Genomic DNA, 27,117 nt, shown 5'->3' with positions numbered 1-27,117 from the left:
GGATCTGCCACATTCAGCATCCATAGTCAACAGACCTCTGGGTTCAGTATTAATCATTGAATTTATTCTGAATTTAGGTACCTTTTTATGCTGTTTATATTAACATTATTGTAGCAATTATGTATATTATTCTCTTGGTTCTAGAGATAAAATATCTAGAGATATTTTAAAATTTAATTTACAATAATATTCAATTATACCAACATACAAAAAGTTCTCCAATCTTCATCAACTGACAGACATTCATTTTTTCCCCCAAGTCTTTTTGCAAGAATAACAAGTGCTACAAAGAATATATATATATGGAATCAAGTCTTATTTCTTTCCCCAGGCTCAGGTCTTTAAATACTTCAATGGAGCTATCAGACAGATACAGTAGAAAGACCACTGACAAGAAGTTTTATCACAACCTTGTTAAATTTAATATGTGTTTCTTTTAAAAAAGAACTGGGTATAACAGGAATCTGTATTGGTTTGTTTTTGTGGCTGTTCAGTCATTCAGTGATGTCCAACTATTCATGACTCCATGAACCAGGCCCTTCTAACTTCTACTATCTCCTGAAGTCTAGCCACGCTCATGTTCATCGCTTCCATGACACTCATCTCCTCCTTTGCTTTCCCCTTTTCCTTTTGCCTTTAATCTTTCCCACCATCAAGGTCTTATCCAATGAGTCCTGTCTTCTCCTTATGTGGACAAACTATTTAAGCTTAAGTTTCAATACTTGTCCTTGCAGTCAATAATCTGAAATAATTTCTTTAAATATTGACTGATCCTTGCTTCTCAAGGAAAGTTTTCACCAGCAAAATTCAATAGTGTCAATTCTGTAGCATTCAGCTTTCCTTACAGTCTAGCTCTCAAAGCCATATTTTATTACTGGAAAAACCATAGCTTTGACTCTATAGACTTTTGTCGGCAAGGTGATGTCTCTACTTTTTAGTATGCCATTCAGATTTGCCATAGCTTTCCTTCCAAAGAGCAGATTCTTTTAATTTAGAGAATGCAGTCACTGTCTTCAATGATTTTTGAACCAAGAATATAGAATCTGACACGGTTTCCATTTTTTCTCCCTATATTTGCCAGGAAGTGATGGGACCAGTGGCCATGACCTTTATGTATGCGTGTGTGTTTTTATTGTTAAGCTTCAAGATAGCTTTTACACTAATCTATTTTCCTCTCATTGAGGCTTCATTCAAGACAGTGATCCAGAAGGGGATATTTGCTTTTATTAATTTCTTCTTGTTGTAAAATGTTTGTTGATGATTAAGTACAAAAGAAAAATTTAAAACTCACAGACATGAATAATGACGATGATAATAGCACTTACATAGTGCCTATTATGTGCCAGGCACTTTGCTAAGTGTTTTATAAGTATTGTCTCATTTAATTATTATAAATTAATTTAAATAAAGAACACTGATTCTGGCATCAAAGATCCTATATTCAAATGTTGCTACTGATGATTAGACTGTGTCAGTTAAACTCTTGTGACCTAAGTTTCTGAATCTCTAAAAAGGAGATAGATTGGATAACCCCCAAAATGTCTTCTAACTGCAGCTCTATGATCCTATATCTTCCCTAAGTCTTCTCCAGGCTAATTGTTTCAACAATTCCTTGTCATTTTTGGATGGGAAGAAAACGAAAATGGTAAATAAGTTGTTTAAACCAAATATTACTAAGTAGGGAGAAGAGATTAAAGTTGTCATTGAAAATGGCAACTTTAAGAGAAAAAGGTGAAACTAGAAGTGAAACATTTATGATACAACAGGTACAACTTGTATATTTGTCAATTTTTGTTTTCAGAAAGAGAATTTTTTTAAGTCCATATTTGAAATATTTAACAATTACCAATTTGGAAGGAATTATTTCAAAGGGCAGCTAGGTGGTAGAGTGCATAGAGTAGGTGGCTGGAGTTGGGAAGATCAAGCCAGAACTGGCCTCAGACACTTAACTAGCTGTGTGATCCTGGGCGAGTTAACTTAATCCTGTATGTCCAGTTCTTCATTTATAAAATAAGTGGAAGAAGGCAATGGCAAACCACTCCAGAATCTTTGCAAAAAAACCCCTAAAAAACCCAAATGAGTTAACATGAGGTCTAACAAAAATCAGACATGACCGAAATGAAAGAACAAAATGCATTATACAATGCCATTTACATGTCAAACAAATTATTGTGCATATTAAATTGGAAAGCCCTGCCAGAAATATTTCAGTTATGCTTTGAGCTTTTCTACCCCATTGAGAAGTACTTCATCTGAGTACCCATATTTACCCTTCCCTTCATTTGACCTATCCATCTACTCTTTTAAATTAAGTCCTCCGAGAATTCAATGTTATGCAACTTTATGTAAGAACCCAGTGCTTATGTAAAATACTGTTCACTTCCTGATACCTTGAATCAGGATGAAGGAGCAAACAAACCCTGGGTAAGAGGCTTCTTATACATATCAGATTCTGCAGGAATATTTCACCTTAGTCCATAAAACAGCCTTGAATAAACATTGGTTTATTTGGAGGAACTACAGTAACATTCCTTTGGTAGTTAAGGCTCTCTTATTGCCCCTGTACATATGATGAAAGTGTGGCCAGTTAATTTGCACATGCTGCTTTGAACATCAAAATCAAATAATCTTCCATAGCAGGATCAGTGAAAGTGACCAACTTTTCACCTGTCCAAGAAACATTTTTACAAGTGTTAATTTGTTTTAGTTTCTCCCAGAATATATCAGATACTAAGCTTGATCTTAGCCAAAAGTCCAAGAAGCAATCCCCAGAATATATCTGAAAAAGACAATTGATGGCTGAATTAACAATTTGTTTTTGGAGTAACTGGTGCCTCAGAATCCATATAGATGGGGAAGCTGGTTCTCTGTAGTCCATATATTAAAGTATATGTTTGGTTTCAGACAATACAGCAATTGCTTTCTGCAAAGCACCAAGCTAGGCACAGGGAGAAATAAAAAGATTTAAAAAATAACTATATTCCAATATAATTGGTTTCCTTATAGTCCTATGTATTTTATAACTTCAAAAACATTTTTTTCTGAGAAGGAATTCATAGGTATCACCAATCTTTGACTAAAGGGGCTCATAATACACATACACAAATGGACCCTGAATGTGGATTTTTAACTACTTACTTCATAACTACTCTGAAATGAGTAGTGAAAAGAGTATTAATTCCATTTTGGAAATGAAAAATTTGAGATTTAGAGGTTAAAATTATCTTATCCGTAGTCACAAAGTCATTAAGTCAGACCTTAATTATATAATTCCATTTTGGATTTGTATTCACACTTTTTAAAAACAGGAAAAACTGGAGAAAGTTCCGAGAAGAGGAAGGAGTACCAAGAGGAGAAGTGAAAGACAATGATTGTGGTCATTTGGTTGAGTGACAAGAATGCCTAAAGAATTGATACAGAGGATATCATAGCCACTTTGAGTCTGAGCTATTCTCTCTGCAAATGAGAGCAATGGATGAGATGATCTTTAAGGTAGCTTCCAGGGTTGAAAGTCTCTTGAGTTTAGAAAGACGCTATACAAATGAATGATCATTTGTCCACTATCACTGACACACTCAGACTATTCCAATCCTGATGAATAACCTAGTTGTCTTGGACTGAACAGTATGGGGATTATTTGATCTAGCAACTCTTCCAAACCACCTCTCTCTTCTTTGCTCAAGGAAAATTATGCCTGAGACTACATTTTTGCTGACACTGTTCGGTAAATAGAAACTGCCAGCAATTTTTCTCACAAATGTATACATTTTCTTTCATCTTCTCCTTTCAACTCTGTTTGCTGCTCGATCAGGAAATTGTTTTTCCCTCCCTTTCTTTATGCCAATTTTGTTTTGGGGGAAAAAATTACCCTAATCACAGCTGACAAGTATTAGAAGAGTGCCAGTGAAACACTGGTATCAAGGAAAATGAAAGCCCTAATTTTGAGGTGACGATAGATAAAGCAGCAATGCCAATAGACAAATAATTCCTTAAAAATACTCAGAAATCACCCACAGAACCTCTGCATGCCTAATTAGATGTTTCCCTCAAACATCAGAATTAATAGAAGTAATCATTTAAGCAGTAAGATTGCACAGGTTAGATAACTGGACCTGGAGTCAGGGAGACCTGAGTTCAAACTTAAACTCAGACACATACTAGCTGTGTAACCTTGGGAAAGTCAATTAACTTCTGTTTGCCTCAGTTTCCTCAACTATAAAATGGGGATATTTTAGCACCTACCTTTCAAGGACATTATAAGGATTAAATGAAATAATATTTGTTAAAGGGCTTAGCACAATCACTGGCACATATAATGTACTATGTAAATACTAGTTGTTATTATTGATTTTTTAAAACCTTCTTATTATTAAATATTATTTTTGTTTTTTATTTTCCAAATGACTAATATAACAACATCATTTTATATAATTCTTCATTGCAAATCTATAGGATGTTCAGCTCCATTATGGCTTAAAAGACTAAGTTTGTGAACTCGTCAGGGATTTGATGGCTTATTTATAACATTGTTTCTCTAAGAAAAATGTGTTTTGAATTTGAGCTATCAAAAAAATAATTGTGGAATAATCCATTTGTAATCTGTCAACAGTGCCTGCAAGGCAATTTTAACAAATTTCTTGCTGATTCAAAGATCTAGTATCTGCTAATGAAATGAATCTCATTTTCCCATAAATTGTCACTTTCAATCTGGGCAGATTATTCTATTGCTGGGTGATTATTTAACCTGATTCAAACAAAGTATTAGGTGGTTGTGAAATGAGAGCGGTAGAGACAAAAGGGTACAAGGAAAATTGTTGTGACCTAAACAGGTCTAAAGCAAGATAGACCTTTAAAACCTGTTGTATTGCAATCATTCATTCATAATGGACTTGAAGACTAGAGCCCCACCCTCCTCCTTTTCTTTTTTCTTCAATGTCATGTCTCCAATGGCTTAAGAAGTCCTTTAAATAAAAGCAATGGCATGGTATGGTCTTTATCCCTACTCCCCAAACTGTGTTTAAAGACCAATACAAAATAAAAGTACAGTTAATTTGCTGTGACGTTAAAGGTAAGTAGAGGGCACATTGGATAAAGTGCTGGATATGGAGTCAGGACTATCTGTGTTCAAATACAACCCATATACTTCCTAGCTGTGTGACTCTAAGAAAGTTACTTTTAAAAAACCTGTAGGCTAGTCAACTTTTTGATCAAGGGATTTCTATATTTCTTTTGCTCTTCCACTTTTTCCTGTGGGCTAAGGAAATAAAGAATTCTGCCAGATGTATGACATTTTACTATTGTTCTTTCTGACACTTTCATATAGCACAATTAATGACATTTGTTAATAAAAAATTAAGATCCAGGTCCTTTACTACTAAATTTATTTTTTTTTCAAGTGAGGGGACTATTTGCCTCAGTTTCCTCCTCTGTAAAAGAGGAATAATAATAGCAGCTACCTGTTGTGAGAATAAAGAGATTTTATTGTAACACTTTGTAAACCTTAAAATATTATATCACTATTAGCCATTATTATAGCATTATCAATATTACCATTATTTAATGCTTTTCTTAAAATTAGAATCTTGTTTTCAATGGTGTTAAGTTGCTTCCCTTCTTTCCTTATCTATGTATATTATTGATACCAACCTTCAAATCTGTTACTCTTTATAACTCTTCTTATTCCCTACCCTCTATCCATTAGTCAGCCACTAAATACTCTCCTTTTCATTCTCACTGACTTCATCATCCTCATCTTTATCCTCATCTTCATCCTCTTCCTTATCTAGACTAGTCTGTAACATTTATCTCTGCATCTGTATTGTTATGAATAGAAACTAATTCTGAATATAAGTTGACTTTTCCTCCATGAGAAATACATATAACACATATGCATTCCTCTGGATATGTGAACATTTGAGTGTGAGTGTGGGTATGGGCAAATGAATGTGTACGTGTATGTGTATTTCTAGGTTTACCTAATAGGGTTATTGTAACATTCAAATATTATGTTATTTCCATTACAAGCTTTAAAGTGTTACATAAATATTAGTTTTTAAGTTATAAGAATTATATATTAACCTCTACATATATTTTCTTAACAAAAATATGGGCCAATACTTTAAAGAAAATATACAATGAGGCTCATAATATACAATATTATTTATAATATCATTGCAATTCCAACATTAAAATTTCATAGAGAGATAAGGAATTTTTAGCCTTCAGAACTTTGGTTTTTTTGCTTTCATAAGCTAGTACGTTTTCCCATTTTGTGGCCAATCATGAAAAGTCCACTATCATATTAATAGAATTCACTAATAGTTTTCAATTTTGTATTAACATTGAAATAATTTGGCTACATTATTACCGTTTCTCAATTGCATCCTTCAAAAAGGATTTGGGCCAAGATATTGCCAGAAATTCATTGGAAGAATAATTGAGATGCCACAAGAATGGCCATAGTCAAGTCTCACTTTTCATTTCTTGGTGAGCAGTTTTAAATTATGATGGTACCTAGGATAGTTTCAGTAATAAATAATGTTTGTTTACTGCTTCATTTGTTGGGGAATAGCCTAAGCAGATGTCTACTCAGATCCTTCCTTTCCTATTTGAAATTTCAACAATTATGTTTCTTATAGCTGATGAGTAACAGTTGATTTTATAGGAAAAGCTTCATTTGTTAGAAGTTGGTAAAAAAAAAAGATATTTTGGACTTAAATTAAATGCAAATGATAATTGCTAATGTATTCAAGTTGGCAAATACTAAATAGAGCACATCCTGGAAAACAATTTCTTAGTCTCCTCATTAAAAAAAAATTTAATAGGAAGGGATCTGGATTCCTATTTTCTTTTTCATGAACATCTTTTATTAATTGTGCCACATGAAACAGTGTCAGAAAGAACAAGAATAAAATGTGCATCTGGCAAAATTATTTATTATCTCAGATTATATGAAAAAATATCATAGAAATTCCTCACTAAAAATTTGATTAATCTACTGGTTTTTAAAAATCAAAACACCCTCTAACTTTGGGTCTATAATCAATAAACAAATATTTTATTGAGCCTTTGTTGTGAATAAGGCACTGTACTGGTAGGAGTACATAAAATTACATGACATGATCTCTGCCTTCAGAGAATTTATAATCTAGTTGGGGAGAAAATATACACTGTGAAAAGCAATAAATAGCACTGCTGTAACTCAGAATCCATAAGGCTTAAGCTCAAATCCTCTGTCAGTTGCTACCTGTGCAACCCTGGGCAATTATTTTAACCTCTCTGATCATTAGTGTCCTCCTCTGTAAAACAGAAATTATACCTGTAATAAATGTCTCACAGCTGTTGGGAAGCTCAACTAAAACAATAACATCTCTGCTTTGCAAACTTTAAACTGCCATACAAGTATTGATTTATTATTATTCCCCCCATTTATCTATTTATTATTTATCTATTTCTCTTACTCATTTAAAGTTTGATAATAGGTTGAGATTGTTTCAGTCCCAGGATTTCTAATCATTTTCTTTACCATGGGCAAACCACTTAACTACTCAGTGTACTCTAGGCAATTTTCATAAGACTAGAAGAAGTTGCAGAGTAAATACTATGCAAAAGGAATTTCCTTGCCTGCATCTTCCTTATATGAAGGAAATCAAAGGTCTACTCTCTATGCATATCTCTAAAAACTAGTATTATATGGTATCTTATGCTGTGAGTTTTTTATTTATTTTATTAGTACAGACAATGTCATATATGAGTTCTGAAAATGAATAGCTCAGGATGGGCTGGGGTTGTCGACAAAGGTTTTTTGAAAGAGGTAGGAATTTAGGAGGGCCTGGAAAATAGGCAGGAATTATATATTGAGAAGAAAATATAGCATTCCAGGAAAGGGGAGAATAATTAATAAAAACAGAAAGATGTTGAAGTACAAGGTATTCCTCAGCAAAGAAAGCAGAAGAGATTAATGGTTATAAAGATGGACAGTTTGGAATAGACTGAAGAAGGCTTTGACTACTGGGCTAAGCAATATGGACTCTATATAATAGGTCATAGGGAACTATTTAAGCCTTTTGAGCCAAGGCCTGACAAGAGAAACTATAAGGTAGAGAGATTAATTGTTGACATAGACTAAAATAGACCAGAAGACAAAACTAATAACAGATAAAATGCCTAACAGATTTTGGGCGGGAATCAATCAATAAACGACTGATTCCTTTCTAGTTCTTTCCTTCCTGTGTCTACTTTTCTTGTTAGGGGAAGGAGGATTCTATTTGTGGGAAGTCATAGTCAATGGAAATAACAGCGATGCAAAAATTGAATAAAAGCACAACAACAAAATACTGAAACAAACAAAAACAAGTGAAGGAAAAAGACTTGTACAAAAATATTTATAGCTGCACTCTTTATGATGGAAAAAAATTGGAAAATAAGGGTATGCCCTTCAATTGAGGAATGGCAGAACAAATTGTGGTATATGTTGGTGATGGAATACTATTGTGCTAAAAGGAATAATGAACTGGAGGAATTCCATGTGAACTGGAACGACCTCCAGGAATTGATGTAGAGCAAAAGGAGCAAAACCAGGAGACCATTATACACAGACTGATACACTGTGGCACAATTGAATGTAATGGACTTCTCTACTAGCAGTAATGCAATGATCCAGGACAATTCTGAGAGACTTATGAGAAAGAACACTATCCACATTCAGAGGAAGAACTGTGGGAGTAGAAACACAGAAGAAAAACATGCTTGATCACATGGGTTGATGCGGATATGATTGGGGTTGTAGACTCTAAATGATCACCCTAGTGCAAAGATCAATAATATGAAAATAGGTCTTGATCAATGACACATGTAAAACCCAGTGGAATTCCATGTTGGTTTGGGGAGAGGGGAAGGAAAGAACATGAATCTTGTAACCATGGGGAAATATTATAAATTAATTAATTAAACACATTTTTCCAAACTAAAAAAAAAAAACCAAAACGAAAAAAACAAGTGATAGTTCTGCATTGATTATTATTTTATTAATTAATATTATTTTGTTTTATTTATTAATTAATAATTTTCATCTGCCATAACTCTGAAGTTTCACTGATCCCTTCCCTTTCACAGTTACTGAAAGAATATGCTATATCTCACATTGAAGTTCTTAACTTATTTTATTTACTTGAATATTTCCTTCAGACAGAGAGATTGAGGGCCACAGTTAAAAAAGGACTTAAAAAAAAGTAGCCAGAAAGGAGACGAGATTAATTCACAGACTAGGAATGTGGAAGACTGGATATGCTGAGGTTTTCTTTGGCTATTTTGTTTAAAAGTTAACAGTACACCATTCCTTTACTTTCAATTCACATAAACAAAGCAATAAACAAATCCAAACATTTGTATGAGTATATTTAGTGTATTTTACATCTGTCTTTGATAAACAGAATATAGCTGTCCTGTTATAAAATACTTTACAATAGATGTCACCAATGGTAAAACATCAAAGTCTAGCTCAAAAGAATAAGAGATAGGATGAATAAGTAAGTGTTATATCACTGTGGGTATCAAACTTACTAGTCTAGACTTTCAGTGAGTAGTTAATGGAACTGTCCATGGAGTATTCAAATTATAAAAGGAAATGGAGCCTTTCTAATGTAAAATGTGATTACGTGTGTGTGTGTGTGTGTGTGTGTGTGTGTATGAGATTCCATTTTGGTACTATGGGCTGCTCAAAAATTCTACTCTTTAGGAAGATTCTTGGATGGCCCAAATTTGGCTATACCAAGAAATAAATTCAGACTGTGGTTTGTCTGTTAGTGATCATTGCCTTAGAATCAAGAGGATTAGGACCTTACTACCTAAAATAGGAAGAATGTCAATGGAAGCTAATATATGTTTCAAATTTATGAAAGGGGAAATAATTCATATATAATACTGAATATGAGCATAATGATAGCTAATATTTAAATAGTATGTAAGGTTTGTAAAACCCTTTTTGTATATAGTATCTCATTTGATCATTACAATAAACCTGTGAAATGGGTTCTGTTACTATTCTCATTCTGTCAATAAGGAAATTGAGGCTGACTTGCCCAGTCACACAACTAATAATCCTCTGATATAGGATTTGAACTCAGATTCTCCTGATACAAGTTTAAAAGTAATAAGAATATATATATTCTTATATGCAAAAATTCTGATGAAGACATGGAAGAAGACACTGAAAAATGTGATAATCTTTGATGTCCTGAACTTAAATACTTGTATCATTGCTGAATGTTAAGTTTCAAAAAACTAAGTTTAATTTAAAAAATTAAATTAAAAAACTAAACAGAATATATACATGTATATCTTAATGAAAAATAGTTTTCAGATAAACTACAAAGTACTTTATATGGAATGGTTTTATATTAAAAACAATTATCCACAATCAGAAATTAAATACATTTGGTCAACTAACATACTAAATATCACTAGGGCAAAAGGCCATACATTTTGCTAAAATGGCTTCTATGTGGGTACCAGTAAAGTGCACTTTTCTGAATAAAAAATATTTTGTACAACTAGTTAAATGAGACTATAAACATTTTCTCCTAGGACCAAGCAAAGACATCCAACTGTCTGAACCTTCACTAACTTTACCTTAGTTTGATTAAAATTGATTGAATTCCTGATACTACACTTAGACTTTTCTCTTAATTTGGCAATTTTTTATATCACCAAGTTCCATCAAATATTTAATAGAAGTTAAGAGTGTGAGGGATTATATGCCCTTATGGGAAGATTTTCTTTTCTGGTATAAGAAAATAGTCCTCCCTCTGGAAATGAGGAAAATGATAGCAGTACTTTAAAGGTTTCTGGTTCTGCCCCTTCTAAAATCTTCAGATCCCTATGTTTGATACATATAAATGTGTCATGGGTTCCATACATCTCCACACCACTGTCCATCTCCTTCCTGTGGCCTAGGTTCTTAAAGAGGAGAAAAAGCCCTTAAGGAAAGATAAATGTTGGTGAGTCCTTGTCAGCGGTGAGAGGGCACCTAGGAAAATCAGACTTGACTACAAAAATACAGAGAAAGAGCAGTTGGGAGTAAAAGAGATAGCAAGCACATGGTTCAGGAAGCAGAGAAACAAAAGGCAACAAGTGAAATACAGAGAGGTGAGGTGTTTTTCATAATTCACTTGATTCTTGGGCAAAATGTATCAACTTTATCTTATGAAAAATTAATATTATGTTAACAAATGTAATATAGTAAACAAAAGTGTCAGATCATTCTCTTACCTGCCTACTTTCCCTTTGGGAGGATGATGAAGAGGAGGCACTTCTATGAGTTGGAGTGGAGGTTTTGTGAGCAGGGGATATGCCCTTTTCCTCTGAACTCATGGTTGCAGTGAGAATCTATTCACAAGCACCAAAGACCATCCCAATGTAGTCAAGAAGATTAATTTTTTAGCCTTATTCCATTTTGCAGATCAGGTTTGATGTAAAAGGTTGTGGTGAACTTCGAGGATAACCAAATAACCTAAAAATAAAAACAAAACAACCCATGGATAAGTAAGGCAATGTTCACTTTCTTAAAATGGTGTTAGGCACTCAATCAACAACTATATATTAAGCACATATATGCTAGATTCATTTTACGTCTTAGATTCTAAGACAAATACAAAACAATGAAATAGCTTCTACTCTTAAGAAGCTTAATTGTAGAAATAGGGAAAGCTGAAACTATCATGAAAATCCTTTCCAACTAACCTTAAAATAATGCCACAAAAGGAATATTGAAGTGAAAGAACCAATAAGGAGACAGTGAAGCAAATTTCATACAGAGAATAACTTGAAAGGTAGGCAGACAGGATCTGATTCACTGGGGAGAAGGAAGCACAGCCAGCAGAGGGCTACACCAAGGAGAACCAGAGCAAGCCAATAGTAAGCTCCCACCCCATACTCCACACCTACTGTTTCAAATTCTGAACCTGGGCACAAGCCAACATCAATACCCAGAGACCCTACCTAATCCAGCAGCAGCGCAACCACACACAGACGAAGTAAAGTTCCAAGTCCTAGACAAAGTCTGCAGAAAGGTCTGGAATCGCAGTGCTAGGTGGTCTGCACTGCACACCTGATTTGTGTAAGTCCAGAATGAGTCCAGGAGCCCAGGCCCAAGCTTCTAGTGAAGACTTGAACCCCAATTTGAGGCAGTTTGTTAGGCACTACTGGTCTGTGTAAGCCCAGAGCAGAGCAAGATAATCCACAGATCAGTGGCTTATGGGAGCTCAGACTCAGCTATCCCATAACTAAAGCTCAAGGTGAAGTTATATGCCCCAGGACAAAGTAGTCCACAGTGTGGCTGGACTGATCCAGTCCAGAGTAAGACCAAAAGCCCTTACCCAAGCCTTGGGCTAGACTTTGAACCCCAGCATGGGGTAGTTCACAGTACTCTGTGCATTGAAAATCATCAGCAGTCTCGGGGATGATTAAACCAGCAGTGTGAGGTAGTTTTCAGAGTTCCCAGTCCACAGGCCATCATACCACCTTGAGTAAAAAAAACAAAAACAAAAAAATAAAAAAAACCTGTCCTGGAAAATAGATCCAGGAGAGACAATTTAAGAATTATTAGACAAACTGAAAGCCAGGATTTTAAAAAAATGCTGGACATCATAACATAAGAAATTATCAAAGAAAACTGCCCTGATATACTTGAACAAAAGAGTAAAATAGAAATGAAAAGACTCTATAGATCACCTCCGGAAATAAACCCCCAAATGACAACTCCTGGGAATATCATAGCTAAATTCAAAAGCCCCTGAGCCAAGGAGAAAATACTGCAACTATCCAGAAAGAAACTATTCAAATACCATGGAGCTATAGTCAGGATTACATGACTTAGCAGCCTTTACATTCAAGAATTGTAAGGTGTGAAATACAATATTCTAGAAAGCAAAATATTTCAGTTTATACACCAGAATCACCTATCCAGCAAAACTGAGTATAGTCTTTCATGGTAAAAAAAATGGTCATTTACTCAAATAGAAGACTTCTAAGCATTCCTGATGAAAAGAAAAGACCTAAACAGAAAACTTGATATACAAACACAAGACCCAAGAGAAGACTATAAAGGTAAATAAGAAAGAGAAAATTTAAGAGACTCAGTAAGGTCAAACTGTATGTATTCCTCCATGGAAGGAAGATATTTTTTTTATCAGCATCAGAGCAGATAGGAGTATACACAGACAGAGGGTATGGGAACAAGTTTATTAGGATGATATGATATGCAAAAAAAATAAAAATAAAAATCAAGAGGTGAAAAAAGAGGATTGCCCTGAGAGAAAAGGGAAGTGAGAGGTGGAATGGGATAAATTATCTTACCTAAAAAGGTATGAAAAACTATTATAGTGGAGGGGAGGATGAGAATGCTGACAGGCAATGCTTTAAACCTTACTCTCATAATAACTAGCTCAGAGAGGGAATAATAACCATAATCATTTGGGCATAAAATTTGATCTCATCCAATAGAGAAGTAGGAGGGAAATAAGACAATGGAGGTAGGGCATAATAGAAGGGAGAAGGAAGTGGGGTTGTTGATTAAAAATCAAAACACTTTTGAGGAGAGTGAAATGAGAAAGACCAGGATCTAGAGGAGAAAATAAGAGGGAGTAGAATACATAGTTGGTAATCATAACTGTGAATATGAATAGAATAAACGGACCCATAAAACCAAATTGAGTAGTAGAGAGGATTAAAAACCAGAATCCAATATGTTGTTTACAAGAAATATATTTAAGGCAGGGAGATACACAGAGAGTTGTAATGATTAAAATACTGGAAGAGTAAATTGTGACCGCAGAAAATAGGTTTTCACTACAGTGTCTTGTTTTTAAATCAATATATAACATGGTCACCAGGGAAATATTCCCAATTATTCAATAAACCCAAGTCAGCTGGGTTTTATAGAGATTTTAATTCATACAAATGAGGAATTAAAGAAAGGGAGAGAGAGAGAGAAAAAAGGAAATAATGAGAAACGGATAGGCCAGCCCAGGCCAGCCCTGGCCAATTCAGGCCAAAGCCCTAAGAGAAAGATCAGTCAGTCCTTTATTCACTCACCACAAGATTTGTCCAAGCAAGGATTCTAGTGTTCAGAGACACCAGGCCAGCCATCCATCCATCTCCAGATCTGACTGTCTCAAGAGACTCAGTTTTTCCTCTCCTTATCAAGGGAATTTTCTCCTATGTCACCTCCCCTAAGTTCTCCCATCTACCAATCACAGTAGCCGTTTTCCAAAGGACAGACCATTCTTAGTTCACACCTGAGTAGACTAATCTTTTGAATAATTCACACCTGAGGAGACTAGAATCTCTGAGTAAGTTCTCACCTCTTTGCTCCTTGTAAGTTTACAAGTTGCCTGACCTTTATAGGTACTTAGAACCTTTTTGTATTATATCTAAAAATAGGCACAGCATAAGAACTTTTGTCTTACTTTACCTATGGGTTTAAGTATCTTTCATTGTTCAGCAAGGAGTTTCTTCCCCTAAAGCAGGCTTAAGTAGGGGTGGAGTAGAGGTCTTCACATTCCTGATCTAAGAAGAGGTCTCACATTCCTGATCTAAGTTCCTTTATTGTTTTAAATGGGGAATGGTCTTAACCCAACCTTATGAAGTAGGGTCTGAGAATTTTTAAGGTTCACAATGTAAAAGTAAGGGGATGGAGCAAAATTATTGTCTATTATCTAAAGTTTTAAAAAAAGGAGGAGTAGTGATCATGATCTCAGATGAAGTTAAAGCTAAAAAAAAATCTGATTAAAAGAAATAAGGAAGGAAATTACCTCTTGCTAAAAAGTACTATTGATAATGAAGTAATATTGATACTAAACATATAAGCACCAAATTATATCACCTCTAAATTGTCAAAGGAGAAATTAAATGAGCTTCAGGAGGAAATAGACAGTAAAACTATACTAGTGGGGAACCTCAACTTCCCCCTTTCAGATCTTGACAAATCAAGTCAAAAAACAATAAGGAAGTAAAGGAAGTGAATGAATTTTTAGAAAAGCTGGAACCTAATAAACCTCTGGAGAGAACTGAATGGCAATATAGAGGAATTACCTTTATTTCAGTAGTACATGGCCCCTACACAAAAACTTCTCATATATTAGGGCATAAAAAGTTCTCAAGCAAATTCAGAAAAGCAGAAATAATAAATGTATCCTTTTCATATCATTATGCAATAAAAATTATAATCAATAAGGCTCCATGGAAAGACAAATAAAAAATTAATTGGAAACTAAATAATCTAATGCTAAAAAAGAGGTAGCTCAAAGAAAAAATATAGAAATAATCAACAATTTCATTAATGAGAATGACAACTATCAAAATTTATGGGATACAGCCAAAGGAGTACATAGGAGAAAATTTATATCTCTAAATGTTTACATCAACAAAAAAGAGAAAATGCACATCAATGAATTGGGCATGAAATTAAAACAACAACAACAACAACAACAAAAACTAGCAAAAGAACAAATAAAAATCCTCAATTAAAGACTAAATTAGAAATCCTAAAAATTAAAGGAGAAATTAATACAATTGAAAGTTAGAGAACCATTGAACCAATAAGTAAGACTAGGAGCTGGCTTTATGGGGGGGGGGGGAAGTAAAATAGAGCATTGGTTAATTTGATTTAAAAAAGAAGAAAATCAAATAATCTGTATCAAAAATGAAAAGGGTAAACTCTCCACCAGTGAAAAGGAAATTAAAACAATCATTAGGAGATATTTTGCACAATTATCTGCCAATAAATCTGCAAATCTAAGTAAAATGGATAAATATTTACAAAAATACAAGTTGCCCAAATTAGCAAAAGAAGAAATAGACTATTTAAATAATCCCATTTTAGAAAAAGAAATTGAACAAACCATCAGTGAACTGTCTAAGAAAAAATTCCTAGGGCCAGATGGATTCACAAGTGAATTCTATCAAACATTTAAAAAAATAATTAATTCCAATATTATGTAAAGTATTTGGGAAAATAGAGAAGGAATTCTACCAGATTCTTTTTATGACACAAATGTGGTACTGTTACTTGAGCAATGAAGAGCAAAAACAGGAAAAAAATGATAGGTTAATTTCATTAATGAATATAGATGAAAAAAATACTAAACTAGCAAGGAAACTACAATAATATATCACAAGGATTATTCACTAAGATCAAGTGGGATTATACCAACAATGCAGGGCTGGTTCAATATTAGGAAAACTAACAGCATAATTGACCATATCAATAATCAAACTAGTAGAAATCACATGATTATCTCAACAGATGCAAAAAAAAAGCTTTCAGTAAAATAAAACACCCATTCCCATTAAAAATACTAAAAAGAATAGAAATAAATGAGTCATTCCATAAAATGACAAGTAGTATCTACCTAAAACCATCAGCAAGTATTATTTGCAATGGGGAAAAATGAGAAGCCTTCCCAATAAGATCAGGAAAAAAGATACCCATTATCAACACTTTTATTTAATATTGCATTAGAATTGCTAGCTTTACCATTATGAAAAGAAGAAACTGAAGGAACTAAAGTAATCAATGAGGAAACTAGACTATCAATCTTTTGCAGAGATATGATGGTATGCTTAGATAATCCTAGAGAATCAACTAAAAAACTAGTTAAATAATTAGTAATTTCAGTAAAGTTGCAGGATAAAAAAATAAATCCACACAAATCATCAGCATTTCTATATATTATCAACAAAGCTGAGTAGCAAGAGAAGGAAAGAGACATTCCATTTAAAATAACTCTAAAAAATGTGAAATTCTTGGGAATCTACCTGCCAAGACAAACCCAATAATTATATGAACATAATTACAAAACATTTTTCACACAAATAAAGTCAGAGTTAAATAACTGGAAAAATATTAATTGCTCATGGGTAGGCAGAGTTAATATAATAAAGATGAAAATCCTACCTAAATTAATTCATTTATTCACTGCTATACCAACCAAACTACCAAATAATTATTTTATAGAACTAGAAAGAATAATAAAAAAATTCATTTGCAAGAACCAAAGGTCAAGAATATCAAGGAGACTAAGGGAAAAAAATATGAAGTAAGGTAGCCTCATAGTACCAAGCAATTTTTACATGAAGAAATCAAAGCCATAAAGAATCATATAAAAATGTTCTAAATTACTCTTGATTAGAGCAATTACAAGTTAAAGCAACTCTGAGGTGCTACCTCACATCTATCAGATTCCCAAAATGGTAAAGGGAAACAAGAAATTTTGGAGGGGATGTGATAAAATCAGGATACTAATGGTGGAGTTGTGAATTGATCCAACAAGTCTGGAAGGTAATTTGGAACCATGCCAAAAGGGCTGTAAAACTGTGCATAATTTTTGATCTAGTAATACAAAAACTGGGTTCGTATCCCAAAATCTTTTATTTCCCCCAAAAGGGGAAAGGGTCTACTTATACAACAATATTTATAGCTGCTCTTTTGTGATGGTAAATTATTGAAAACTAAAGGGAGTGTCCCTCAACTGGGGAATGGCTGAACAAATTGTGCTATATGATGGTGATAGAATACTACTTTGCTATAAGATATGATAAACAAGATGATTTCAGAAAAAGCTGGTAAGAACTGCATGAACTGATGCAGAGTCAAATAAGCAGAACTGGGAGAACATTGTATATAATAATAGCAACATTATATGATGATCAACTTTGAAAATTCTTAGTAATACAATGATCTGGAACAATCCTGAAACACTTAGGGGAAATGCTATCCAACTCCAGAGAAAACTGTTGGAATTTGATAGATGTAAGTTAGACATAGTATCACATCAGTGTACTTATAATTTTATTTTGGGGTTTTGGTTTTGTATGTGTGTGCTCTTACAACAATGACCAATATAGAAGTGTTTGCATGATAATAAAATATTTTTTTAAAGACTTGTACAAAAATATTCATAGCTGCGCTCTTTGTGGTGGCCAAAAATTGGAAAACGAGGGGAGGCCCATCAATTGGGGAATGGCTGAGCAAATTGTGGTATATGTTGGTGATGGAATACTATTGTGCAAAAAGGAATAATAAAGTGGAGGAATTCCATGGAGACTGGAACGACCTCCAGGAAGTGCTACAGAGCGAGAGGAACAGAACCAGGAGAACATTGTACACAGAGACAAACACACTGTGGTATAATCGAACGTAATGGACTTCTCCATTAGTGGCGGTGTAATGTCCCTGAACAATCTGCAGGGATCTAGGAGAAAAAACACTATCCATAAGCAGAGGACAAACTGAGGGAGTAGAAACACCGAGGAAAAGCAACTGCCTGACTACAGTGGCTGAGGGGACATGACAGAGGAGAGACTCTAAACGAACACTCTAATGCAAATATTAACAATATGGCAATGGGTTCGAATCAAGAACACATGTGATACCCAGTGGAATCACGTGTCGGCTACGGGGGGTGGGAGGGAGGAAAAGAAAATGATCTTTGTCTTTAATGAATAATGCATGGAAATGATCAAATAAAATACTATAAAATTAAAAAAATATACATTTTTTTAAAAAGAAGCAGTTTGTATTCTAACAGGGAAGAAAATGAGTACATATAAAAAGTATTTATAGCATAAATATACAGTTAATAATTACAAATATACACAAAGTAATTAAATATTAGGTAATCTGGAAAAGAGAGTACTCGTAGTTGGGGCAAACAGTAAAGTTTTCATGCAAAAATGGTGCATCTTTTAAAAAAAGAGCAGAATTTTATGAATTAAAAGTCAGGAAGGAGTCCATCCCAGGCAGAAAGATTTAATGCCAAGGTAAAGAGAAGGAAGATAAAAATATCATATGTAAGGAACAAAGAAGATGGCCAGTGTAGCTTGATTACAGAGTATGAAAGAAAGAGTAATGTCCAATAAAGCTAGGAAGTAAGGTTAGGCTCAGATTATACTGCATTTTAAAAAAGAGAAGAGATTTTATATTTTATTAGAAGCAATAGAAGGCAATAGAGTTGCCTGAGGAAGAGTCACAGGGCTTGATCTGTACTTCATAATGACAGTAGCATCTACTTAACTAGGCACTGTGCTGGGCCCTTTACAATTTTTCTTTCATTTGATTGTTTTAAAGACTTGGGGAGATAAAGGCTATTCTAAATTTACAACTGAAAAAACTGGGATTAGCATTAGTAAAGTGAATTTCCCAGGGTCACACATAATAAGTGTCTGATATTAAATTTAAACTTAGGTCTTCCTTATTCTATCTACTGTGCTACCTAACTGCCCTGGCTTAAGGAAAATTACCATGGAAGCAATGTATAGAACAGATCAAAATGATGAGAGATGAAAAATGGAGACCAGTTAGATCTGAATGTGAGTTTAAGATTACTTAGGGACGTGTAGTTTGAAGTCCCTAACAGGCAATGGAATGAAAGCTCAAAGGAGAAACCAGGACTGGATAGGTAAATATGGGAGGCATCTACATAGAAATATTTAAAGAGAAAGTTAAACCTAAAGAATTGGATGAAGTTACCAAGAGAGAGAATATAGAGGGAGAAGAGAAGAGATTTTAGGACTGAATAGTAGGGAACACCCACAGCTAGGGTGTGGGATGTAGATGATGAACCAGCAAAGGAGAGTAAGGAAGGTTTCTAAAGGCAAAGGAACTAGCAGGGGTTAAAGATTCTAGAAAGAGTCAGGATGACTGAGGATATAATCAGAGACAAGATGACTTTTCTAATTTTTAAGTCAGATTTGAAAAAATTTAGACACAGGATACTATAGTTGTCTTTTTTATCACAGCATGAAAAGACCTTGCCTATTAGCAAGCTGTGTCACTACATTTTAATTTCTACTACTAAAAAGGTTGGTCTCCAGATTCTTCTTCTGACAATTTTGTTTCATGTTTCCAATCAATCATTCTCTAAGTCACTAAGTTTTGGGCTGCACTTAAGTCATGTCATCTGGATGAATTCATGTCCCCAACTGGTCAATTTTGCCAAACCACCTGGTCAGACAATAGAAATTAGCAATATTCACAGAGGATTGAATGCAAAGGACAGGGTGTCTGTTTTCCTAAGAGAAAGAGTACTATAGAACATGTATATTGAGAATGATTTTTATACCAAACCTGGTACAAACTGTCCATAAACTCCCCCTAAATACTGACATGGTTGTGTATATACCTCCACTTTGACAGATATGCTCTGGAATCTTTGGTGACCATCGGTGACTCACTCAAGTATGGTCAATAGCTACTTCATTTTTTATTTGGTTACACTGCAAGGAACATTTTCAGTATAAGTGCTAAGATTAAAAGTCTGTGTACATGGAATACATTGATGACAAGAAAGTAAGCTGTCGCAACAGTGTCATGAGTGTCTTTATGTGAGAAAGTGTGAGAAAGGCTTATTTACAATCAAAGGTGTTAAGGTAGTCATCTGCAAAAACCATTGGCCCCCAAAGAGTGAAAAATTAAGTAATTTTGAAATAACTTCATTCTTTTGTAATAAAATGCCAAGACAAACTTCTCAATCTCATTTAAGTTGCTATACTTTTAAAAAACAGTTTTTGATTATCACTTACATTAAGAGATGCTAGGAAGAAAAGAAAATTGGTAGGGATGAATGTAAATCCATTCTTAGATCTTAAACACACACACATATACAACAAAAGTAGGTCTCAAGAGAGAAAAAACACTAGTTTTGGAGTAAAAAAAGACCTGAGCACAAATCTAAATATAGACACTTACTAGTTGTTTGACACTAGAAGTCATTTGACTTCTGTTTGCCTCAGTTTCCTCAACTGTAAAATGGGAATAAAAACAGGACCTACCTCAAAGGGATGTTGAAAGGATTAAAAGAACTAATATTTTCAAAGGCTCTAATACATTGCCTGGCACATAGTAGACACTATATAAATGTAATGCTAGCCAGATTGTTGTGAGGATAAAATGAGGTAATATTTATAAAGTGATTTGCATAGTAATTTGTACACAGGGCTACTTTATAAATGCTTGTTAACTTTTCTTCACTTCCTAGGTTGTTACTCCCATCTGGAATTACCCTAAATCTTTGAATCACTTCAGAAAGAATGACATCAAAAGACTAGGGGAGAAGTAATGGAAACTGTACCTCAAGTTCCATGGAAGCAATAGCATCAGGACCATCTAGATCATCCCTTACCTAAGTCCTTGCCTGCCCATCCAAATGTGCCATCAGATAAAGCAATTATGAGAGACAATTTCTACCTGTACTATAATATAGCAAATTAATGTAAAAGTTAAAGGTTTGTCCTCTGAAAAAGTACCACATCCAGAACAGCTTTAGAAGTAATATCAGGGGCCAAGACCCTGAATCACCATCTGTATCAAGCCAAGATTCTGGAACCTTAGACCATGGTATTGATTTAAAAAAAAAAAAGAATGGAGGCAATTGGTGGCTCAGTGGATACAGCATCAAACTTGTCAAAGTTTAACTTCAGGCTCTTCCTAGCTGTGTGACCCTGGGCAAATCACATAACACCCAATTGCCTAACCCTTAGTATTCTGTCTTGGAACAGATAGTTGATATCAATTCTAACTTTCATAAGGGTTTCACAGCAACAATCAAAAAAATGCCCAGTTTGGATAGAAATTTTATTACTCTTTTTTTCCATTTGGACAAAAAAAATAGTTGAACAAGGAACTAAATTTTGATATCCCAGAAGAAGGTAAAAAGGAGTAGTGGTTGGAAGTTACAGATAGATTTGCTTGAAAGTGGAATGCATTGTTCAGGAGAAAGTGTGTTCCCTCCAGTATGTTCACTGGAGGCAATAGATGCTGAAGTTAACTCAGAGATTCTCTCCTTTTTCTATTTCACTGAGCATCTAGTCTTGATAGAGAGGTAATAAATGCCATCAGAAGCTTTCTGAGAAACACATGATAATAGGGCTAGAGCAGAGGGCAAGAAGAAAAACCTTGAGGGAATGAATTCACCTAAGGGCAGCTTCAGTGGGTTCAGATAGCTAGTGTCAGCCATTTGTAGTTAAGGGATAGAAAATGGGGTCGAAGCTTAAATGTTACCAGGGCAAGTGATGGTTGATGATGAGATGGTGAAATGAGTTGATATGCAGAGAAAGTCTTAAATAATGACAGTGGACTGAAAGTGAAAAAGAGAGGGAAGGCAGAAAGGCAGGGGAAATAGACTAAAATGTAAAAGGGAGTCCTAGGGGAGACAACATGAACACATCTATTTACAAAGCATATATATATATATATATATATATATATATACATATATATATATAAATGCAAAAATAAGAAATAATTGAGGACGAAGTGGTAGGAGTAGATTGAGGAGGTGGTTCATGAAAGGTCTCAAACTTAAGCCTTGAAGGAAACTAGGAATTCTAAGAGGCAAAGTCAAAAGGAGAGTGAGTTCCAGGTCCCTGGTATGGAGATTAACCTATGAAAAGGCACAGAATGGGAGAGGGAATCATGTGTGAAGCAACAGCAAGGCCCATTTAGCTGGACTACTAGCCAAACTTCTAGCTGTGTATTGGGAACTAAACTAGGGCAGATAGATCCAAGGAGAATAGATCCCAGATTGTGTTGCTATGGGTATGAATAGGTCTATTCTAGTTCAGAAGATACTATTCCCCACCTAACCTCTATTTCCAGTTTTTTTCAGACTTGACTTAAACCTTGAATTTTGATCTATAATTGTATTTCAGAGCCTTTGCCCACCTTTTTTTAAACCTTTGCCTTCTTGACTATTAAGAACTCTGAGCTGTCTCAGGCTCTATACTCTGTTGCCTTAACTTTGCCTATGACCATTATCTACCTGACTTGAACCCAGTGTTGGGCTCAGAACTTTGTTCATATCCTGGAGTTCACGTTTCACTCACTGGACTCTAACCTCCGATTCACCTTCAGAGCACTGTTAACCATTTATCTTTGGCCCAATTCCCAGTGTTAGCCTGGTGGGAGGCCATCCTTGACTCAGCACCAACAGAAGGTTGAATATGCTAATACGCCTGGCAGAAGCAAACTATGTGTCATCCATGTAGGTTCACAACGCCAGGGAATTAAGTTGTTTAAATTTTTTTTTGAGATTTCTTTTAGAGGTACTATCAGTTTAGAAAACTGAGAGTTAATAAATCAATCTTCCATAATAATTGATTAAGTGCCTACTATATACTAGGTGTTCTATTATTGGTTGCTGACTCGTCTGACCTAGACTATCTGATCCTTGAAACAGATTCTGTATTGCTTTTTAGATTGCATCTTCCACTACTCGGAAGATCTCATTTATCCATTCTTTCACAAGGCATTTATTTTACACTGTGCTAGGTGCTTGGAATACAAAGGAAAAAAACATGCTGAATCACAGGTCAATGTAAACAAAATTATCCTTTGGCAAATGAAAATGCAATTTAAAGCTCTTTGGTTGGAGCTGAGATTGAGCTATATTTAGTCTAGGCAAAGGGGAATAACAATCTGACACTGGATAGTCTACTGTCTAATCCTTTTGTTAAGTCAAGATAGTCTAATAAGTGTAAGTACTGTTTTAGAAGCCAAGCATGGTGCCAACAAAGTGGAATGTAAGAAGTGCCTCAGATCCAAATATGAGGTACTTTATATTCTAGTCCAAAATGTTTTTCACTGGGATGCTGCCACTTGAGCCAACAGTGTGGTGGTTTTGTGATGTGCTCAAATGCCCCCAAGGGATCAGGTTGAAACAACCAAACTCATTAAATTGTTCTCGATTTGGAAGCAAATTCTATCCAGGTTGCACCCTCAGCCAACACTTTCTTTTTTTTTTTCTGAAGTGTATAACAAATGAACGAGCCCAATTCACAGAAAAGTGCCAACACCTTGGAATTGAATCTACTTAATAGCATTTGCAGGCCAACACACCTTGCAAGGGCAACATTTCTTGCAGCAAAATGTGGGAAAATGTTAACCATATCAGTGAGATGAGGAGAGCATTCGCAAAATGAAGGCACCTGTTTTGCTCTTGCAGAGCCATGACAACACAAAAAATTCTTTCATTTTAGAAGCTTAAAAGTGTGATCCAGGACATCAATCAATCTATCTACAAGTATTTATTAAACCCTTACAAAATGCCAGGTATAGTTATTGCTAAGCAATGAGGGCATAAAAAAGGCAAAATAATCCCTTCCCTCAAGAACCTGACATTCTAATAACAGTGACAACATCTCCCCTTAGCAACTAAGTTCTTGGTAAAATGTTTGCCGATTGAAATCTACATATGTGGACAAAAATGAACTATGCCCAGAGGTATTTTATGCCAGGTATTTTAAATGTACTTTAAATACTGGCAATTTGTTAAAAATAATAATTCATTGGCTTGGACATGTTTATTCCCCAAAAGGCTCAACACACCAGGAATTACAATGTTATGTCTTGGACAAATTTCTAACAATAATATTCTTTTGGTGATGTGGTATATTTGCCAATAATGGATTTGCCATCATCCACAAGAATTATGGCTAAGATCACCCAAAGGGCAGCAGAGAGCTGCATTGTCACTACCTGAGTAGGCTGCAGCCCATTAATAATTTAGAATTGCACCCAGAGAAGTGATATAGAGGTATAAAGGGGTACAAACAAGATCGAGGGTAATCTTAGAGAAGATACTAGTAACTGCTAGAGATGAGGAAATGCAAACTGTAGAAGGTGGCATTGAACTGAATTTTAAGGGAAAGAGATCAGGAATTCTAAGAGGTAGAGGTGGGTAGGGAGACATTATAGGCATAAGGGATAGTCACTGCAAGGGTATGGAAATGGAGCATGATGGGTCATGTGTGAGAAATAACAAAGAGGTCAGTAAAGTTGGATAGTAAGAGTATTTGGAGAGAAGTAATATGTAAGAACTCTTGGAAAGGTAGGAAGGTGTCAGGCTGTGATGAGCTTTATATGCAAAACAAGTTATATTTGAGTCACTTGGGTTTCCTGAGTGGAGGGAGGGGGTTATGTATATGTACACCCTTTAGGAAAAGCATTTTAGCAGTTACACACAGTACAAATTGGGTGGTTAGAGAATTTAAGAAAGTAAAACACATTTTGTCCAATGGTTTTATTTCTGAACACAATGCAAAGCTAAGAGTATCTGAAATTGGCATTCTGCTTTCATTGCAGTAAGGTTGAATTCAATTATTCTTTATTACTGAGGGACTGGTGGCAACGCATTGTTCAAGAATTGCTGGGCTATAAAGGATACACACAGATCAGTCACTCCTTTCTAAGACCATATTTTCAGAGATTATCTAAGCACTATTCTAAACCAAAGAAAGAATATAGATTTTTACAAATCTAACTCTACGGTAATTACTCTACTTGACAAGAGGTGCTTTGTGACTGAAAACAGAATCACTGCTAGCCATGAACATCTAATTGTTCTGTCTCCTTTTTCCCTCATAGGAATGGGCTCACCACTCCTGTTGCTAGGTTCTAACACATCCTGCATTACTGCTAAGTAGCATGAAATTAATATTTATGATTCAGAGATATAATCAACATGAAATTCCACAGGGAAGAGTATTCAGATATACTCTTCAGTATGTAGGCTCCATGAATCTTCCATAATAAGAAGGTTAAACATGAAAAACCTAGAATTCATAATGTTTAGAATTTGCAAAGTGAAATAGAAATATTATCTATGCAAAATTTTATTTGCTCCTCACAACCTTACAAGTAAGATCATAGCTTTTATGGTTTTCCCAGGGTCCCATGGTAGTAAGTATCATCAGAAGGGCTTAACCTTCAATTTTTCTGACTTCAGCTCCAGTTCAGTTCCAACACTCTACTCACCATATCATTTAAACTAGAGAATTCTACATATCTACAAAGGAGTATAATAAGCATTACAGTATCTTGACCAATAATATTGGAAAAGGTCATCTATGAGAAGGTAGTGACACTTTTTAAAGGACAATGGCATAGTTTCAAGCTTGGGCTTAGTAATCCATCTTATACACCACAAGGATGGCACAAGGATCTGTTTTCAGGAACATTCTCAATAATCAATCAGCAGCCATTCAATTAAGAGCCTTCTACATTCAAGGCACTGTGTTGAGTGTCAAGATTGTGTTCTTAGCCTTCAAGAAGGGCTGACAGTTATTGCCATCAAGAAGCTAATATTATAACTGTGGAGACAACATGTAAACACAAAGTCATATAAAATACAAACCAAATAAATACAAAATAATGGAGTTGTAATGGTAAATGGTCACCAAGAGCTAGGGGATTCAGAGAAGTCCAGGTAAGGTAATTTGGAACTGAGCTTTGAAAAACACCAAGGATTTCATCAAAAGTGCTACTGTCTTTATTTCTAATTTAATCCCATAGATTTCTTATATGTACATAGTTGTTGGCATGAAGAAGGTGTCTCCTCCATCAGACTGTGAGGTCCTCCAGATCTCAGACTGTCTTTTGCCTGTGTTTCTATCTCCAGTACTTAGCAAAGAGACTGGCACCTAGCACATGCTAATAATACATGCTTGCTGACTGACTTAAAAAGAGAATTCCACTAATATCCTCCTCTTCCTTTTATATTCTAGTCATCAAGGCTTTTTTCAGGTCATTCTGAGGTGACACATCTCAGCAGGTAAGTCAGAATGGTTAACTGTTACCCTTCCCTTTCCCATAGCACGGTAGAAGGACTAGGATTTGAACCTTAGAACTTGATTTTCAAAGACTACTAAACCCTGCTTTGAGTCAATGAAACATAATTTACACATAGTTGCAAATCACAATTTATAATAGTTATTATATAGCATTAGGATGAAGATTATAGTGAACTTTTAGAGAATACATAAAGAAGAATGAATTGAGTCAAGAGTTAGGTTAGAATTCTATCTTAATACACTAATTAGTTGTGTAATAATGAGCAAGGTACATAATGCCACAGGGACTTAGTTTCCTTCTTTGCAAAATGGAGATAATAATGTACTACATTTCTCAAGAAGTTGTACTGAGGAAACATTATAAATCATAAAGTATTATGGGAATGTGAGTTATGATCATCACTAGTAAAGCTAATTAGAACTTAGGGATTGCCTACTATTTACCTAGCACTGTGTTAGAAGTTATATTGTACCAAAGTAGTAAGAAGATAG

General features: G+C 34.8%; 1 protein-coding gene across 25 annotated transcripts in view; it reads right to left on the bottom strand.

Annotated features, from left to right (window-relative positions):
- OSBPL6 (oxysterol binding protein like 6) overlaps nucleotides 1-27,117 on the bottom strand; it is a 280,006-nt gene that overhangs the window by 117,502 nt on the left and 135,387 nt on the right. For 24 of the 25 annotated variants that reach the window (XM_056794053.1, XM_056794044.1, XM_056794056.1 and 21 more), the window contains one exon: nucleotides 11,269-11,509. In XM_056794053.1, coding sequence (XP_056650031.1) covers nucleotides 11,269-11,370 — 102 coding nt within the window. In that variant the 5' untranslated portion in view covers nucleotides 11,371-11,509. Of the gene's footprint in view, nucleotides 1-11,268; nucleotides 11,510-12,374; nucleotides 12,520-27,117 lie in introns of all 25 variants that reach the window. The other variant, XM_056794036.1, reaches the window with a different exon arrangement.

The sequence above is a fragment of the Monodelphis domestica genome, chromosome 4 (assembly GCF_027887165.1).
Source record: "Monodelphis domestica isolate mMonDom1 chromosome 4, mMonDom1.pri, whole genome shotgun sequence".
NCBI lineage: Eukaryota > Metazoa > Chordata > Mammalia > Didelphimorphia > Didelphidae > Monodelphis > Monodelphis domestica.
The sequence above is the reverse complement of the archived record's forward strand: the minus strand, read 5'-3'. Positions and strand labels throughout refer to the sequence as shown.